Genomic DNA, 20,712 nt, shown 5'->3' with positions numbered 1-20,712 from the left:
ATACAAATATTCAAAATTCAGCTGAAGTAGATTCCTTGATATTAAATAAATATAAAAACTCGCTCTGTGCCTCAGTGTTTTGAACGATTTTTCTTTCCAGATCTCCTACCTCTTGTAGTCACTAAGGTTATGAACATCCCAATTCAACTGGCAATCTATACTCGCTGATACAGCAATGTTCAATGATTTCCTTCAGTGTTTGTTTGTATTGAGAAGACATTGAAGAGAAAAAAATAGATGGATATTGTGTGGATAGTGCATAAAGTCTTGGTGTGATCCTACCTCTCTCTCTCTTTCCTTGAATGCAGCTGCTGAAGCTGGCTTTGAGCCAGGCAGGAGAATTCACACACATCATCTTACTTTAGTTAGGTAATTAGGTTTTGTATTTCTTTATTTCTTCTACTTCAAGTGATTATTAATAAATTTTATAAATTAATACTTGGAGTTATTAATATTAATGTATATCTTACAAAAGATACATACAAACTTAAATGACTGTTTAAATCCGTATATCAGAATAATTTGTGAATGAGCAGCCCTGAAAAAGGTATGAAGTCCTCATACCAGAGGTGCTAATCCTCCATGAATACCCAGTACTCCAACACTCCTATGTGGCTCCAAGAAGCTATAATATGCAGTGGCCACACACCAGTAAAACCTTCTTTGTAAACAATCTAAACCAAGTTAAGGGTAACTGACTGGCTTCAAATCTCATCAGTTGGGATGTCTACCTCAAGCATGTGAAGATAATATCGACCAGAATCGGCAGATGAGAATTCTTTCCAAAATGGCCATGAAGCAGCTAAAGCATGTGTTATGGAGCAAAGGAAGAACAACAACAATTTGGAAACATAATTTAATTAGGGTGCTGTTTGTGACTCAACAGGACAACAACAACTACATGAAGGAATAGGAAGTTTTTATATAATTAATTGAAATTTCATTCAGCATGATCCCTACATTCTAGAAGAATGCATGTCACATGAAAGAGACTAATAAAAATGTTTTGTACAGAATTGTACTCAATCTTATTCGGTTTACAATTCAGGGATTTCACTAATCCTGACTGTTTCCTGAAATAAAAGATAATTTTTGCTTTTTAAAAACTGATGATAGATCATTATGATGTTTGAAGGATAAAAATTGTGAAAATACAAAAAGATCATGTAAGGATACAAGGACAGTATAAACAAGCTATGGTATAGGAAATCAGTGAATCTATTGACATAAATAATTCTTATTTTTCTACTGCATGTGTCTATCTCCTCTGCCTATAGAGGGATTGGTTTTGGCACAGAAAAGAAAATAACATCTTGAATTTACACTTATTCATCTATTAATTCTGTTATGCTGCCTTGATGTCCCTCCAAACAGATTGCACAGTGGCCATATGTGCACTAGAATATGATCATCATATTATAATCCCCCACAAAATGAGTTGAATTGAATGAATAAACAATTTCTCTTCTGAAGGGATAGATCAAATATTTAACAAATCATACCCAAATTCTAGAAGGAATAAAATACTTACTGGAATTGGAAGATATCTATAACACAGAATTGGATGGAATTTATAAGTATGAATGCTGCAAGGAAGTTTTAGTACTTCATACTTGTCATGAAAAGGCACAGATCAATTTGAAAATGGAAAGGAGAGAGAAAAAGAAATCTCTTCCATCAAAAATCTACAGAGTGGTGTTCAAATATAAAAAGGTGAACTGAGAGGGGAGGACTACTCATTGGGAAGGTTTTGACTTGGTTCAGAACCATCAGAGGCAAAACAAATGAATCAAGAGAGCATAACCTCATCTAGAGGACACAGTGAATTCCATTAAGGAAGGCAATTTTGCCCACATCTTGGAGCTTCTGTTTTCAAAACAGACCTGAGAATTTCTTAATCTTTGCTAATTGAATCACTAAAGCTGCAGCAAGATACATTATAAAGATTTTTCTATTTGAACACCAAAGAGCAGATTGGTTGAAAATATGCAAAAGTTCCTTACCTGTGGGACCTTATAGAGCCCTAGAATGGTGGCCATGGACATGGACAGTGCAGATGACATCCCTCCAATGACTGCCACTGACTTGTGCTGCCTGCCACAGCTATAATTAGGGATGGTCAGACCCCTCCCTGATAAATACGTCAAGGAGTTCTCCACAGCTACTTTGTTAGAGTGTAAGTTATTGAGTAACTGGTATCCCAGGGTTATGTTGGGCAGCAAATGGGGGTCCTTGTTGATCTGATCCACAGCAAATTGCAAAGTGAGAAAGTGTTGGTAATGTTTGAGCATGAACCTAAAATGACAGAAAGTGAAGAAATGGGCAAAACTTGACATGCACAGAAACAAGGTGTCATAGTGGAGAGACTGTGGGTCATTAGGGGAATCCTTTCAAAGCCATGAAAAGAGGTGACCAGTGCTTAAAGGGCAGCCATAAAGTGAGTGGAAAGAGGGGACAATGTAGGAGTTTAGAGGTTGGTAGAAATTATGAGTGACCAACTGATTGGTTTCATCATTAATCAAGTGCTGGATTAAACAAAGGCAAAAAGAACTCATATGAACTCTGCATTTGTTAGAGGGAAGACAAAAGGAGAAGATCAAAATAATGGATTCTGTTTTCTCAGTGTATTGAAAGATGATGTCATCAGCTGAGAATAAGGACAATGAGGTGTTCTATGATGTTATTGAATGGAAATGAACACACTGATGAGCTGTTGGGAAGTAATACCCAAGTGTCCTTGTATCAGGGAGAGCCCAATTGGGGCTACTACAATTTTGTAGTAGATCTAGTCTGCAGCATTTTCCCGACTGCTTAGTTCATTAATTTATTAAGTATGTCTGCTAACTTCCCTTTGTGTGCCAATCACTGTTCTAGGAGCTAGAGATCAACATAGAGGAATTAAATCATCCTCGATATTTCTTGCTTATATTTTACTGATAAGAAACAACTTGCACACATACAAACAAAGCCAACAAAAAAGGAAAAAAATGGATAAAAAGAAATTGGAGGCTTTTTGATAGAGTAACTTGAAGACTCGGTCTATTTCTTTAGAAAGTGGTACTCAAGATGTGCTTTAAAGGAACCAAAAAATTGGAGTGACTGAGACACATGAGAACATCTTCCTGATAAGGGGAACAGCCTGTGCTAAGATGTCATGGAAAGAAATGTGACTGCATATATGAGATAGAACAAGTAAATCAGTTTGGATTCAATGTAGATTACTTCAAGGGGAATATTGTTCCCTTCTAAGGCAGATAAGCCTGGGTCAGAGCCTGAAAGGCTAGCAGACTTCAAAAGATGAATTCTCATTTGGTTTTATAGGCAATAATTAACCAGGGATGTTCATTAGTGCCAATATGGACACACACTCTCATGTTATCAAATACTCTTTTGGCCATTCTGGGAAAACACAAATCTTTACACTCAAAGGTTCATCTCTACAGAAAATATGATAAGGGTTCCTTTGACATTTTATTTCAGCTCCTTCTCCACAGAGGAAGATGCCTCTCCAAGCAAAAGCATGCCACATTTAAATTACATTAACCATTAGGAAGTGTTTGTCCATCATCAAATTTGAACTATATCTCCTATTAATGATCTTTGGTATAAGGTAAAAAAAAATCAAATGAGTCTTCCAAATTAAATGTCTTTCACATATATATGTATGTATATATATATATATATACATATATATATATATATATATATATAAATTATAATGTTCCCCCACCCAGGTTTTATTTAAAACCACCAGGATTCTTTAAAATTGAATACCCTATGAAATGTCTTAAGACTCTTCAGCATTCTTCTTGCCCATTTACACAAATTTTCTTAGCAGCATCTACATCCTGGGACCAGAAAATAATGCAGCACTCCAGAAATGGCCTGATTAGAATTTTTGAATTTCTTAGTTGGATAAAATTCTGCACTGATGGTAAGATTCTCAATGATTTCTCTTTTCTAATGTCTTAGGTAAGTACTGTTAGATCCTTTGATCGGTTTCCTGTGTAAAGATAGAAAGACTCTCCCAACCCAAATCTTATCCGAGGCTTACATAAATAAATGATCCCAAGAACTTCTTCATCAATATGCCTCTGATAAAGAATACTTTCTTCCAAATATGGAAGCAATAACTTCTCAACAAAGGATATTCTTCAGGAATATCATTTTGCCACTTGAATCCCAAGTTTACCCTACAAGAGTTGTTTCAGTCTGTAAGGATGAATTCAAGATTCTTTCCTTTGAGATCTCCTGTTTGTATAGATTTTCTATTTTCCTGCTTGTTAAACAGCACAATGATTTTAAAGCCTTTGATTTTATCTGTTTCCCGAGTACCAATATGATAGACATTTCCAAACCCAAGTCCTTGATTTAACCAAATCTGTGAGGCCATATAAAATATTACTCTACTGACAGAGTCAATCAGTCAAAAATATGGATTAATATATTTTACCAGGCAAGAAAAAAAAAACCGAAATAACAACTTACGCCTTGTCTGCAACAATCCATGTAGGAGAAGATGAGAAGGTTGACTGGTAAATATTATACTCAGTGATCGAAAACATGGAGAAGAAGCCTGCTATGACTAGGTCTCCTTCCTTTGTATATGTAGGATTGTACGGTCTCTTTAATTGGCAAGGATGCTCCCCTATCTGGTACTCAGAAAAAGAAATCTGAAAAACCAGGAGGATCACAAATACTATAAAGAAAGGGAATCCTAGTTTGCTCAAACCCATGGCAACTATCCAAAATCAATAAAGTACCAAGGAATCAGGGAGTCTAAGATTACTGAAGGTCTTTTTCATTCAGCTATCGGCACATTCTCTGAGACTAAGGACTTTTCTAATAGATGCACAAGTTTTGCACAGTCCCTAATACTCGGGAAATAAGTGTCTGACATGAGACCGGCCCCTGTTTAAGACAAAGGGTTTCAGGGGATATTTATAGGACACTTTTGCCTCCTGGATATTATTCTTCTTGGTCCCTCTGGACAGATAAGGAAAGTTGCCACATCTTCAGACCTCTGGAGTACAATTCAAACAACTATGTTGACCAGTGTTTGAAAGTGAGAGCATCTGGGAACCAATCTGCCCTGCAACTCTACACCTGCAGCCTCTTTTTTGAGTTAAAAACTCGAGGGACAAAGTAGCTGCTTTTCTGCTTTCTGTCTCTGAAGTATCCGTAGCTTCCCTGAGTTTTGAGATGATCCAAAAGTCTCTCTGATCCCTCTTGAGCTAACTTTCAGGGTATTCTGAAGTAATACTTCCATTTTCATCAGTCCAAATCACTGCAATGACTCAGTATCACCAGATGTTAAATGAGTCAGAGGAGAGTCTGACATGAGAAGGGCACAAAAGGAAATGTGAATGATAGTGACAAGATCAATTAAAAATAGAACCTTGATGATGTTTTAGATTAAAGTTTCCTTCATCAAAAATCTGCCCATACCTCTCTCTAGTACAGGAGTCCCCCAACTATGGCCCGCAGGCCACATGAGGCCCCCTGAGGCCATGTATTTGGCCCCCACCACACTTCCAAAATGGGCCCTTCTTTCATTGGTGGTCAGTGAGAGGAGCAATGCGTGTGGCAGAGTCACTCACGTACAGTACTACTTCCAGTGACATAATCCTTTGTGTGCCATCTTGTTCTGAGAGGAACTGAAGGAGAACAAGGCACCGCACAAAGGATTATGTGGCTGCACAATGGAAGACATCAGTATGGTGAGCAGCGATCTGGGGAAGGGGATTCCACACTGTGTGCACTGCTGCCTTATGGGCCTGTGCAAGGTGGGACAGACCCAACCCAGCCAGCGCTTCAGCCTCCACTATCCCAGTGTCACCGGCCCAGAACTGCCTCCAGTACTGTATACACGCATTGGATAGGGGTGATCTGGCCTGTGACATCAGCGGGGGGCCTCTACTGTGAGAAGCCCACCACAGCCACTGGTTTGGGGGCATCCAATTAATATAAGACAGTGTCTTATTTGGGGGGGAAACATGGTAGTACAATGGCCCTCACACTCCCCCAGATGCACTACATATCATAGAGGCCATTATGTTGTGCATCTGGGGGAGTATGAGGTTGCCATTTTACTATATGGGGGGACTGAGGCATTTGTTTTTCATATTACAGTCTATCATTTCAGATCCATGAATACAGACCTCAAGAGGACACACACGTGTCATGTCTTCTTTCTTCCTGCTGTGGAATCTGGTTGCATGGGACTTACCCACAGATCTCAGTGCAGTTCTCACAGGGTAGCATGAACTGGAAAGTTGGTGGAGGAACTGGCTCTGTAATTGTGCTAGTGCCTGCACCGCACCAGTGTGAGTCTGAGGTAAAAGTGGAGTTCCACCAATATGGCCCCTGGTAAGGCTGAAATGATGTGGACTGGGAAGGCTGCATTGATGGACACAGATCAGACTGCATTGATGGGCAATGCAGTCAGTAAGCCTCTGTGTGGACAAAATTATTGTTGGTATATTGTTTTTGTAGGGCTGAATATATATATATATATGTATGTATATGTATTTTACTAATAGCAATTTGGAATCTCTTGGAAACAATGTCATGAAGAAAGAGAAAAATTGACTCAGAGTGTAGGATGTTCAAAGAACAGTGGACTTAACATTACTTTTTCATGCAGTACAAGGAAAGAGTTGTGTGTTTGACATGCCAGAATATAGCATCTGTCTTCAAAGAATACAATTTGTGTTGACATTATCAAGCTCACCATGAAGATGAATATGATTGTTTGGTTGGAGATGTGAGAAAAGATTAAATATTAAAACTGAAAAATACATCAACAACTCAGCAAAATACTTTAGTGAAGCAGAAGCAGCTAAATATTTCATCATTGTGAGCAAGTTTTCAAGTTGCCCAGCTAATAGCATGCACTGGCAAACCATTGTGGAGGAAGAATTTGTTAGAGTGACTTTTTTCTGTTTCCAAAGAGATGTGTCCAGAAAAGGCAGACATACTTAGTACAGTTAGTCTTTCAGGATCTACAATTACATGAAGGATTGAAGAAATGGGAGACAATTTACAGAGGTCCGTCCACCTGCCTCTCTGAGGACCCAGGGTCTCTCTGCCCAGGTGTGGCATCATGGACGGAATAAGGAGATGAGACACACCTTGCATTCAACCCACATTTGTAGGCATCTTCTACATGCACCCAGTGCTCTGCCAGAGTATCATGGTACATTTATTATATAGGTTTTTTGGTACACACACACATAATCAATTCTCTACATATGTGACATTCTGCAGTTTGATTGGATATTATCAAGTCACCTAAATAACACTCGTGTGATGTTACTACCACGAAGAATTCTGTGATCATTTACTAGGTTTCTATGACACTCTGTGATAGATATGATTAATGTGAATAAAGCCATTTTGTAAGTTATTGCCCCTTGACCTGTTGAGAGGATCTTTGTGCTTTTGGTCAGCTTTTACTATCCATCATAATTACTTGGGAGATGAACAAAAAACATATCCATATCAAAGTGTGAGGACTTTAGCCAGACCAATTTTGGAGTTTTCCTCAATTTACAAGTTCTGTTTCTCTTGTGTTGCTTTGAATTGCCTAGTAATACTGCTTGGCTTCTGTTCCAACAAATGCATTCTAGTGTGGTGACTGTAGGACAAGATTCATTATAGTACTTGATCTTTCAGCTGGTGTTTATTGTAGGGCCTGGGAGCATATCTTGTGCTTGAGAGAGGAGGGGTCATGGGCAGTAATCTTTGGGCTTTTATTCTGTAATTGCAACCTTTTGGGGGAAATAGCCTAGCAGACTTAAAGTAGGCTATATATTTATTGATCTTATAAATACTTGCTCTCATGTTATTTCTCCTGTATTGAGAAGAGAATAATAATAACAAGTCCACTAGTGGGAAAAATTTAGGGAAAGAAGTCACAAAGAGGAATAAGCAGGTGGCCCTCATTCTTGGGTCTGCTTTGCTGATCTTCCTTCCTCCGACTGTGACCTTGTCAATCAATCGGTGTATGATGACCTCTGGCAACAATTTGCATCAGCATTTGCAAAACTCTGCAAGAAAGCTTTCCAAATTTCCTTGGCACTCAATGAGAGCAATGGTGTTCAGATTCTGCACAACTTCTAATTTTTATTTGTGGGATAAATGACAATTCTGAAGTCACAGAAGAGCTTGCTACACTGCAAAGCATCAAAGGAACAACTACAGGAGAGGATATCTATGAAAAGATTTCCCACACTGTGAAGGATTTGGAGCTGGACTGGGCTAAACTAGCCAGTGTAACAACTGATGGTACTCCTAGCATGGTGGAGTCTAAGAAAGGAGTAATCTAGGAACTGCCATAGTTGAATTGGGGCCCTCTAATACTCTTCCCTCTCATCTACACTAGGCCATCATTAAGTTGAAATAAATAATTTATTGGAATTAAAACTTTATCAGGCTTTCATTATGTACCAAATATTTTACTGAGACTAAGGACAAGACTAACAACACTCCAAGAGATAGATGGTCTCCTCACCATGAGTTTTTCCTCCATCCAGCCTGATCATGACCCAGATATTCCTGCCCCTTCTGGGAATCCCTTGACTGTGTCTTCCAATCAATTTCCCATTGTGCAACCACCACTCATTCAGCATATTTTATCCTTACTATACTTATCATGTGATTAGCCACTTATATTAAACCCATGCATTTAAGGAATGATTTTAGTCTGGATTAACATTTATTTTATTCCATTTATTCCATTTTCCATTATCACATCTTCATTATAACAAACTCCTATGTAGTAAAGGCTATTTTAAAAGATTTCTTTTTAAATGCCCTTTTCAATAAGGAATTGGAGTTTGCTTTGTAATGTTATATTGACTCACTTTTGTGATCCTGGCCAAATTAACTATGTAGGACCAATTTCACTCTTAGCCTGGCATTCGTTAGAGTCAAATTGAAGCTTGGCCTACCATTGTATGCACAATGCCTCCCATAATGCATTGCACTAAACAGATGATTAATAGATGGTGGCTAAATTCTTGGTTTCAAGAGCAAGATTGGGAGAGGACAGAATAACTCAACCTCTGTCTAACGTAGAGGTTGACAAAATATAAGTCCAAGGGTTTAATAGGGACCTATGAACCAAATCTGGTCTTCCCTATTATTTAATAATATTTCTTATAATAATTTTTCTGTAGAAAAAGAAAAAGAGGAGGCAATTGGGTAGTCCAATGGATTGAGAGCCAGGCCTAAAGATGGGAGGCCCTGCGTTCACATCTGATCTCAGATACTTCCTAGCTGTATCACCCTGGGGAAGTCACTTCACCCCCATTGCCTAACCCTTGCCACTCTTCTGCCTCAGAACCAATACATAGTATTGATTCTGAGGTAGAAGGTGAGGGTTTTTTTAAAAAAAGAATCTTTTAAATGTAAAAGCTATTCTCACTTTTAAAACTGGTGTAAACCTCAAAATTTCTTAGACTTATAAATGTTGGAAATTTCACCATTGGGAAATTTCATACTTGAAAAATTCCCTATTGATAGTGGGTCTTGGCTATTGGAATGTGAATCCCATTGGCATGAGAGTTTCCTCCTCTTCCCTTCTTAAGAGTACTTTAGGACAGAAACCTTTTGCTGAACAATGGAAAGGACTTTGACCTATGCTTAAGCATAGAACAGGAATTTCTTTGAGTCATGATTGATTTTAGAATTGATACAATGGAGATACTTGGAATCAATCTCCACCCTATTCAATCCTAACAGGATTGAGTAAGGGCTGCAGCCTAGATCAAAATTTAATTATTCCAATCTCTACCCTACTCAGGTTAACAGGATTTAGAAAGGGCTGTAGCAAAGGAGCAAAGATTTAATTATTTGAAAATATGACCTTCAACAGACATGTGCAAAGCCAGAAACCTCTGGGCGGTCCTGGGTTAAGCTAGAGCCTCCATTGGCACAGGGAAATTGATGGACAGTGATTGGTAGATGTGAGGACTGAGGGGAGGGAACTTGGATGGTTTCCTTAAGGATAGGGGGGCTGAAGACTGGAGGTGTTTTTTTAGAAGTTGGTCGGTGTGGTTGGGGTGTGCTCTGAGAAGCTTGCTCTGAAGGAAGCTGAAGGTGGGGGCCTCTGGGACTGTTTCTCCATTTTGGTCACGTGAGTAATAGGGACTGATCTCTTTTCTTTGCCCCAGCTATCTAAGGGCTTGGGCCTTTTGGCCCAGCCTAAACAGAAGGGGTATTTAAGCCCTATTCCCTTCTCTCCCTTTTTTCTCTCTCTCTCTATCTCTAATTACTTCCTCCTATTGTAATTAAACTCCATAAAAGATTGACTGCTGACTTAAGTTTTCATTTAGGAATTACATAGCTGAATTCCTTGGCGACCTTAAATTAATATATATCAGTCTTTTAAAGTGATTTCCTTGTCACACTGGGTAGCCAGGAAACTTTATTTCAGGTCTTGATTTTCCAAACTCTAGACTAAAGCAATATGACAGTTCTATGTAGTACAAGACTCAAATGGAAAATACTTTTAAATGAGGAGTGGATACAATGAATAGAAAAACTAGCTGGAAAATTTTCAGCTTAGAAACCCACAACAGGTCTTCCCTTAACAAAATACAACAAAAACCTTGATCTTATCAATAAATGACCAATAAATCATAGTCTGATCCTTTTTCAGCCCAGGTCAACATAAAGAGAGAAAATGAATCCATCACCCAGATCAACAGAATGGTCTCTGGAAACTGTCACTGGTGCCACAGTAAAGGCCACTAAGGAAGGATTGAGGCTGGCTACCAGGGCTGACAGCTCCAAGTCTCCTATAAAACTTTCAGCCTTAGGAATCAAGATGGAATATACACCCCTGACCACCTGCTCCTTAAGACCCTGTTTTGATTCCCAAGTTCTCCATTCTGAGTGCACTAAGCGAGGGAACCTGCTTCAGTATGCTTCACTAGAGTGAGCAGTCCTCTTAGGTCTGAGGCTAAGTCCTAAATAGGGACCAAGTTCTAAAGCAAGAAGTCACTGCATAGCTCTAAGCCCAGGGGAGGAGCAGGTTCTCATATCCAGATCCCAGCCCAGTTTGAGGACTTTATGTGAGGTGTGGGCTCTCCTCATCTGTGACTGGGGAGACACTATATCAAACCTCAAGTTTTGGGTTTGTTTGGGTGTTTTTTGCTATTTTCAGAACTAATTCAGGGAGCAAGAAGATTTTGGGCTTCAAAGTGTATAATTGAAAATCGGTTACCCTAAAAAAGAACTACATTTCCCTGGAGCTCACTGACTTCCTGTTGTTACATACCTCCTGTAGACAGAGGATATTAGTGAATAGGAAGTCCATTTGCACCTCTTTTTGGTTTGCAGCAAGCATGGTGCTATGTGGGAAGGGGGGGTTGAAATGGCTAATCAGCCATGGGCACGTGGTCTTTATTTTGTATCCTCTTTATTCCTTGATTTCTGTTGATCATTAATAAATCTCCTAAAATATAATATTTTTATTATTGATACATTTTAATTTTTACACAATTTTACACACACATTTTAACTTTATGATCCTGGAACATTTTAGCAGCCCTCTCTTTTCTTGGATGAGGTCTCCTAATCTATTTTCTATCAAATTGCTTTGAACCCTAAGGAACATTTCAAGATATCACAGAAATAAATAAGCAGAGTAGTATGCTTGCTGCCCAACAAGGGTATGTTTAAATAAATAATATCACTCCTAAAACATTTCAAATGGCATATGTTTGTGAAAATCATGGCATCAGACTCTAATAAGTACAGTTTTCCAAATACTCCCAAGATGAAAATAATCAGCTATTTTAACAGGATTGTCAGTCTTCTATTCAATAATGCTTGCAGCATGGCTTTGGACCCAAACAATATACAAGGAGGTAAAAATTTAAATCCAATAGTTATTGTTATAAAACAAAGATAGCCATCAAATATGCACTGGAAATATCATCATGTTTAAAACATTGTTGCAATAATATGAAAAAAACAAGTGCATGCCTAAAGGAATCGAGGAAAAAAAAAAGATCCTAAGTATGCAATGATCCAGCACAATTGTGAGGGACTTATGAGAAAAAGCACTATCCACCTCCAGATATCCATATCCAGAACTATGGGAGCAGAAATGCAGAAGTAAAACAACTGCTTGATCACAAGGGTCAATGGGGATATGACTGGGAAAGTAGACTAAATGATCACACTAGAGCAAATATCAATAATACGGAAATAGGACTTGATCAATGACACATGTAAAACCCAGTGGAATTGCTTGTTGGCTACAGGAGTGGGGTGGTAGGAGGAGAGGAAAAGAACATGGTTCATGTAACCATGAAAACATATTCTAAATTAATTAAATAAAAAATAAACTTAAAAATTGAGCCCCCAATTCTCTGACCCCACCCTCCCATCCTTCCTCAGAGACAAGAATCAATTGAACAGATTTTACATGTGCAGACTTGTAAAATATTTGCCATATTAGTTCTTCGGTGGAGGAAAATTCAAACAAAAAATTTATAAAGAAAGCAAAATATAGAATGCTTTTATTTGGATTCAAGACCACATTGGTTCCTTCTTTGGAGGTTATTTTCTTTTTGTATTATTTTCATTCATTTGTCCCATTTTTATTCCACCTCTGTTATTTGATTTTTTAAATCTCTTTTTGAGCTCTTCCAATATCTGTGGCCAATTTCCATTTTTCTTTGAAGTTTTGCATTTGGCTCCTTTGTTCTCTCTCCCCTATTGAGCCTGTGCCTTAATCTTCATTTCCATAGAAATTTTCTATGGTCAGGTGTTTATTTGGGGTTTTTCTCATCTTACCAGCCTTTTACTTTTTTGCTTTTACTTACATCTAAAATGTGGGCTTTTTTTTTGTTGTTGTTAGAGAATATACTCTCTCAAACTTCAGTTTTTTCTAGCTGTTACCGTCTTCTCTAGTTACCGTTTTCTGCAAATTTCAGTTCTTCCAGGGTCGTAGCCTGAATGATCTGAAAACTACTGATTAAGTCTCCTCTAGAACTTCTGGTGGCTTGTATGACTCAGTGCAGTGCTGTCAGGTTTTTTGTCCAGGGATTAGAGGCTTCACTGGAGGTTTGAATGGGCCAAGTGCTACAGTCTTTGGAGCCTCCCTATAGGCTTGTTCCAGGACTTGGGACTTCAAGAGTTGGGTGTGGGATGCTCTGCTGCTGTCTTTGGAAGGGTTCAGCCATCTCAAAGATTATTTGTGCCTAGGTTTGGAACCTGGCAGAGTAGGTGGGAAGTGAGTAGCCTACATTCTGTGCACAGTTTAATTCTGGTTCCTCCTTATCGCATGAAATTAAACCCTCTCTGCCCACCTTTCAAATGGTTTTCCATAGGAGAACTACTTCATTCCATCCCCTTGTTGGCTCCATGACACCAGTCATTTAAAGGCACTATTTTAAGATTTCTTTGAGAGGATTATCAGAGCAGTTACAACTTTCACTACTACTAAGCCACCAATCTGACTCCTCTCCCTGTCTTTATGATTTTAAAATCCTATGGATATAGTTGCAAATTCCTCTCCAGAATGGTTGAATCAATTTATAATTCTACCAATATTGCATTAGTGTCCCAATTTTCCCACTTCTCCATCAATCTGTGTCAATTCCCTTTTCTGTCTTCATATCAAATCTGATAGGTATGAGGTGGTACCATAGAGTTATTTCAATTTGCATTCATCTAACTAATAATGACTTAGTGCATTTCTTCATATAATTATAGATAACGTTAGTTACTTCATCTGAAAACTACCTTTTCATTTCTTTAGACCATATATCAATTAGGGAATGATTTAGATTCTGATATATTTTCAGTCAGTTCTCTTATGTATTTGAGAATTAAGGCACATATTAGAGAAACTTATAAAATAAATTTTCAATATTATGTATACTGTGTTTTAACCTCCATTCTAGTTTCCCTTTGTTTATCTTACTCTTTCCCCTTTTACCCTGTTCATCGTCAAAATTATTTTACTTCTGGCCACTGCCTCCCTCAATTTGTCCTCCATTCTATCCTCTCCCTTCTCTTATCCCCATTCCCTCCTGCATTCCTCTAGGGCCATCTTGGTGAACCTAAGGCACCCTTGCTAGAGTATACCAGAGAGAGTTGCTCCCTTCCCTCTTCCCATGTGCACCTGAGGACATTTTTCAAATGATGACCCTGTGCCCAGCAGCCCAATGGGAGTACTTCCTCCCTGCTCCATCTGGGGCATAGTGTGGGACTCACATGCCATGTGAGGGTTACAGTTTGGGCACTTGGTATCTAAGGCTTCTAAAAGATTCACCATCAGAGCTCTATGATAAGATGGATTTTTATACCCAAATGAGTCGATTACAATGAGAGTAAGGTTCAAACACTCCCCTCTCCTGTTCCCCCACATTTCGTCCCACTGTAAAAGCTCTTATGCTTTTCTTTTGTGAGTTTATTTACCCTGTTCCACCTATCCCTTAACCATTCATCCACTGTGTTCCTCTTTCACACTTTAGTTAATGATTTTAGATATTATCCCATCATATTCAACTCACATTCATATCATTTGGTAATGTATTCTCTCTCTAACTGCCCTAATAATGATAAAGTTCTTAGGAATTACAAATGTCATCTTCTCATGGAAGCACTTTAACCTTATTAATCCCCTTGTGAGTTCTCTTTCCTATTAACCTTTATTCATTCTCCTGGTGCTTATATTTGAGAGTGAGAATTTCTATTCAGTTTTGGTTTTTCTTCAGGAATATTAAAAGAAATGAATTTTGATTCTGGAAAGGGAAGACACTACTATTTCATCATTACCTATAACATTTTATTTCAATCTCTTCAATACTTCTTGGATATTTTTCCTCTCTCATGTGATAAGTGGCATTGTGTAGTTCTTCACCCAGAGGCTGTAGCTCATGACTAAGAGCAGTGTTCCCCTTTCCAGAACAAAAGGTCATTTCCTTTTGGGCAAGATTCATGGCTTTTATTACGTCTCCTGGAATGGTCAAATATTATTGTGTTCTCATAGGAGCCTCACGATACAGGCACTGAGAATGAGCGTGATTGGATAGGCACAGTATTTTTTACCCCCACTGTTTACAAATGAATGAATGATTGAAGCTGGTGTGCTTATAAACCAGCACCAAATAGGTTAGTCAGCATACAGTTGTCAGAATTCAAAATTAAATTGATCAATTAGAAATCCCATTTAAGTACTGGGACCCAGGCCAGCATTTAGTGAAGCTGATTTAGTGAAACTCTCCTGCCACAGAGAATCATAGCCAGAGGGATGTGTTTAAGGAAGAACACCAACAATTGCACCAAGGTTTTTATACCAGAATTTCAGAGGAAGAGAGGAAAGAACTAGGCAACTGTTGACAAGCACAGAAACAGCTTGGTATCATAGTGGGGGTCATTAGGGGCATCCTTTCAAGGCCATATAGAAGAGGCGACCCATGTTTAAAGGATAGTTATTAAGTGAAGTTTGAAGTTGGTAGAAACTAAGACTATGCAAGTGATTGGATGCATCTCTTCATCAGGCCAACTGTGGAAATAGACCATTGGATATAAAGAATAGATAAGGAGCAGATCAAAGTTACAACTTCTGTTTTCTCAGGATATTTTTAAGGTAATTTCCTCAACTGAGAAGGAAGAGAATGAGATGATATTGGAAGTTTGCAAAAGCAAGTGAAGGTTTTGATCAGCTATTGAAAGAAGAATAGGAAATAACTTGGGAAGTAATCCACGGATGGCATCATCACAGGGACAGTTCAATTGGAACAATAACAATCTCAATCTGAAGTGGATCCAATCTGCGACATTTTTAGCTGCTTTTTTCATTCAGTGATTCACTAAATGTGTTTTTGCTAACTCCCCTCCAAATTCTAATCATTATTCTAGGAGATAGGGTTCAAAATAGAGAAATGAAATCATCATTTCTTATTTATATTTGATTCATAAGAAACAACTCGTACACTTTCACATAAACAGCACAATAAAATGACCATATAGAAACTAGGTAATTTCTGGTGTTTTGTTCCAGTAACTGGAAGGCTCAGGGTAAAGTTCTTAGAGCAAGTGGTATTCAGGATCAGTTTTGAAGGAACCAAAGGATTTTGAGTGACTGAGTACACATGAGAATATCTTGCAGACAGTTTACAACTCCTGCAAGAGAAGCGGAGGGGTGAGGGGAGAATTGTTGCCCTACTTTGGGGGAAACCTGAAATAGTCAAGGAACAGAGACCTCAATCTCAACATAAAGCAGTGCATGTGTGTATGGAAATAGCAGAATAATTGGTGAGTGAGCAACCCTGACAAGGGACCAGGAAGACTCCTCAGCAGATGTGTCAGGCTTCCCTGATAAACCAATACATCTTTGGTATCTACCCACACTCAGCCATGGGTCCAAGAAGCTAGAGTATACTCAGTGGCCACAAACCAGGAAAACCTTCTTTGCAGATGCTCTAAACCAGACTGAGGATGGCTTACTAGGATCAGACTTGTTCAGCAGTTAGTTTATGCCTATCTCAAGCACATGAAGACAATCTCCACCAGAATGGGCAGATGAGAATGTGTCACAGCTAACGCATGTGCTCTGGAGCAAAGGAAGAACAACAACAATTTAGAGGGCCAATTTAATTAGCGTGCCATTGGTGACCCAACAGGACAACCAACAGGAGGTTCTTAGGTTTTTGAAATTTCATTTGCCACAATCCCTACCTTTTAGTCCAATGTCTGTCAACTGATACAGCCTAATAAATCTGTTTTGAGTAAAATTGTACTGAATAACACTTGAGTAATAAATCATGTATTTCACTTTCCCTCAGTATTTCCTGGAAGAAAAACTGACTTTTACAAATAAATATTCATAAGATATTACTTTTTAAAAAGGGATTTTTTTAAAAAAAGGAAAAGCTGGGTGGCACAGTGGATGGAGAGTCAGGCCTAGAGGGAGGTCCTAGGTTCAAATCTGGCCTCAGACACTTCCTAGCTCTGATCCTGGGCAAATCACTTCACCCCCATTGCCGAGCTCTTATCACTATTCTGCATTGAAACCAATACACAGTATTGATTTAAAATGGAAAGTGAGGGTTAAAAGTGTTTTTAAAAACCACCTGGTCTTTGAAAAATCAAAATTGTGACAATACTAAAAATATGTTCTAGGGAAACAAGGACAGTGTACATGAGCAATGGCATAGGAGCATCAGTGAATTTATTGGCATATCTAATTTCTGACTGTTAGGATGCATGTGCCTATCTCCATTACCCAGGGAGGGATTGGTTTGGGAACAAAAAAGAAAATGCATCTTGAATTTGTACTTAACTGGCCCACATTGCCCTGATGCCTCTCCAAACAGATCGCACAGAGGTCACATCTAGTTCACCGTGATTGTCTGTGACTATTGTTATGAAATATATATTAGGCACTAGACAAAGACATTCCCTTGAAATAAGTTAAATTGAATGAATAAACAATTTCTGTTCTGAAAAGATTCATCACATATTGAGCAAATCAAGCCCAGATTGCAGAAGGAAGCAGCTGGAATTGGAAGATAACTTTAAACACAGAACATGATGGAATTCCTTAGCTCAGAGCATGAAAGGGAAGTTCTTGTGCTTCATACTTGTAGGGAAAAGGCACAGAGATATTTTCAAAGAGAATTTTCTGAGGTGAGAGAAAAAGAAATCTCTTCCATCAAAAATCTGCACAGTGGTATTCAAACATATAAAAGGTGAACTGAGAGGGCAGGACTACTCGTTGGGAAGGTTTTGACTTGGTTCAGAACCATCAGAGGCAAAACAAATGAATCGAGAGAGCATCGCCTCATCTAGATAACACAGTGAATCCCATCAAGGAAGGCAATTTTGCCCACTTTTTGGAGCTTCTGTTTTCAAAACAGAGCCAAGAATTTCTTGATCTTTGCTAATTGAATCACCAATGATGCAGCAAGACACATTATAAAGGATTTGTCTATTTGAACCCCAAAGAGAAGATTGATTAAAATATGCAAAAGTTCCTTACCTGTGGGACCTTATAGAGCCCTAGAATGGTGGCCATGGACATGGACAGTGCAGACGACATCCCTCCAATGACCGCCACTGACTTGTGCTGCCTGCCACAGCTATAATTAGGAATGGTCAGACCCCTCCCTGATAAATACGTCAAGGAGTTCTCCACAGCTAGTTTGTTAGAATGTAAATTATTGAATAACTGGTATCCCAGGGTTATGTTGGGCAGCAAATGGGGGTCCTTGTTGATCTCATCCACAGCAAATTGCAAAGTCAGAAAATGTTGGTAATGTTTGAGCATGGACCTAAAATGACAGAAAATGAAGAAATGGGCAAAATTTGACATGCACAGAAACACAGTGTCATAGTGGAGAGACTGTGGGTCATTAGGGGAATCCTTTCAAAGCCATGAAAAGAGGTGACCAGTGCTTAAAGGGCAGCCATTAAGTGAGTGGAAAGAGGGGACAATGTAGGAGTTTAGAGGTTGGTAGAGATTAGGAGTGAGCAACTGATTGGTTTCATCCTTAATCAAGCGCTGGATTACACAAAGGCAAAAGAATATCTTATATGAACTCTGCATTGGATAGAGGGAAGACAGAAGGAAAAGATCAAATTAATGGATTCTGTTTTCTCAGTATATTGGAAGATCCTGTCATCAGCTGGGAATAAGGACAATGAGGTGCTCTATGAATTTTGTGAATGGAAATGAACACACTGATGAGCTGTTGGGAAGTAATACCCAAGTGTCCTTGTATCAGGAAGAGCCCAACTGCGATGACATAACACAATTTTGTAGTAGATCCAGTCTGCAGCATTTTCTGACTGCTTAGTTCATTCATTTATTCATTAAGTATGTCTGCTAACTTCCCTTTGTGTGCCAATCACTGTTCTAGGAGCTAGAGATCAACATAGAGGAATTAAATCATCCTTGATATTTCTTGCTCATATTTTACTGATAAGAAACAACTTGCACGCATACAAACACACCCAACAAAAATGGAAAATAGACACACAAAATGGATAAAAAGAAATTGGAGGCTTTTTGATAGAGTAACTTGAAGACTCAGTCTATTTCTTGTAGAAAGTGGTACTCAAGATGTGCTTTAAAGGAACCAAAAGATTGGAGTGATTGAGACACATGAGAACATCTTGCAGACATGGGGAACAGCCTGTGCTAAGATGTCATGGAAAGAAATGTGACTGCATATATGAGATAGAGCAAGTAAATCAGTTTGGATTCAATGTAGATTACTTCAAGGGGAATATTGTTCCCTTCTAAGGCAGATAAGCCTGGGTCAGAGCCTGAAAGGCTCAAAAGATGATTTCTTATTTGGTTTTACAGGCAATAATTAACCAGGGATGTTCATTAGTGCCAATATGGACACAAACTCTCATGTTATCAGATACTCTTCTGGCCATTCTGGGAAGACACAAATCTTTCCACCCAAAGGTTCATCTTTACAGAAAATATGATAAGGGATCCTTGACCATTTTATTTCAGCTCCTTCTCCACAGAGGAGGACCCCACCGTCTCTAAGAGAAGGCATGCCATATTTAAATCACATTAACCATTAGGAAATGTTTGTCCTTCATCAAATTTGTACCATCTCTCCTTTCAATGATCTTTGGTAGAAGGTAAAAAAAAATCAAATGAGTCTTCCAAATTAAATGTCTTTTATATATGATATCAATTATCACATTCCCCCCAATGGTTTTTTAAAAACTTTGGGCTTCTTTCAAACCTATTGCCCTGGGAAATGGCTTAAAGCCCTTCATCAGCTCTTTTCACCAACTTTCTGTAGCATCTTCTACAATGCTGGGACCAGAAAGTAATGCGATACACCAAAAGGAGCCTGACTAGAGTTTTGTCCTGAGAGACAATCACGTTCTTTGTGCTGGAACAGAATTCTCCTGTTTCAGTCCTTTCATAGTTCCCTAAAATTGTCCAATGTTTTTTTCCTGATTGTAACCACACATGAGTCTTAATATTCTTATTTTGCTGCTTTTGCAGGCAGAATATAAAGGAAATTAGACTCTACTAAGTTTCTCCTTATTTGATTCATTTGTTAACATCAAACCTTCCAAGAGTGTCCCTTGTCCTCAGTTTCCCATTCATTGGTTTATGAAACCTTACTAGTCCTGTGCCATGTGGCAATAGAATACGTTGCTCTCTTGTCCTTTACCAAGTCCTAGGAAAGACTGTTCTTGAGTAATTGCATTTAGAGGACACCATGATTGAAACGAATGGGTCTTTCTCACTATACAGAAAAGTGAGAGTAAATAGTTTTAATAATTTCCATTAATAGTTAATAATTTATAGAGCCTACTGTGATAGTGAAGTTTCCTTCTTTACTCACAGAGTAGTCATATGATCAGAATAAAGGTGAGATAAAGAAATTCTAGCAGAGGAAAAAAATAATCAAGGATCGTTAATTAGGAGAAGGATTGAAAAGGAACAGAAGGGGCGGCTGGGTAGCTCAGTGGATCGAGAGCCAGGCCTAGAGATGGGAGGTCCTGGGTTCAAATCTGGCCTCAGACACTTTCCAGCTGTGTGACCTTGGGCAAGTCACTTAACCCCCATTGCCTAGTTTTTACCACTCTTCTGCCTTGGAACCAATACCCAGTATTGACTCCAAGACAGAAGGTAAGGGTTTAAAAAAGAAAAAGAAAAGGAACAGAACCTTGAAGGAAGAACATGAGGAGCCATAATATCCT

General features: G+C 38.6%; 1 protein-coding gene across 2 annotated transcripts in view; it reads right to left on the bottom strand.

Annotated features, from left to right (window-relative positions):
• VN2R643 (vomeronasal 2 receptor 643) overlaps nt 1–18,298 on the bottom strand; it is a 96,036-nt gene extending 77,738 nt beyond the window's left edge. Inside the window, exons 1-2 of one of the 2 annotated variants that reach the window (XM_056801017.1) lie at nt 4,489–4,736; nt 2,004–2,295 (exon numbers count right to left, since the gene is read on the bottom strand). In XM_056801017.1, the coding sequence (XP_056656995.1) occupies nt 2,004–2,295; nt 4,489–4,736 (540 nt within the window). 2 annotated transcript variants of the gene reach the window in all.
• Between the last annotated feature and the right edge of the window lie 2,414 nt (nt 18,299–20,712).

Source organism: Monodelphis domestica, chromosome 6 (genome assembly GCF_027887165.1).
Source record: "Monodelphis domestica isolate mMonDom1 chromosome 6, mMonDom1.pri, whole genome shotgun sequence".
In the NCBI taxonomy this organism is placed as follows: domain Eukaryota; kingdom Metazoa; phylum Chordata; class Mammalia; order Didelphimorphia; family Didelphidae; genus Monodelphis; species Monodelphis domestica.
This window is presented reverse-complemented; position numbering and strand designations above follow the sequence as displayed.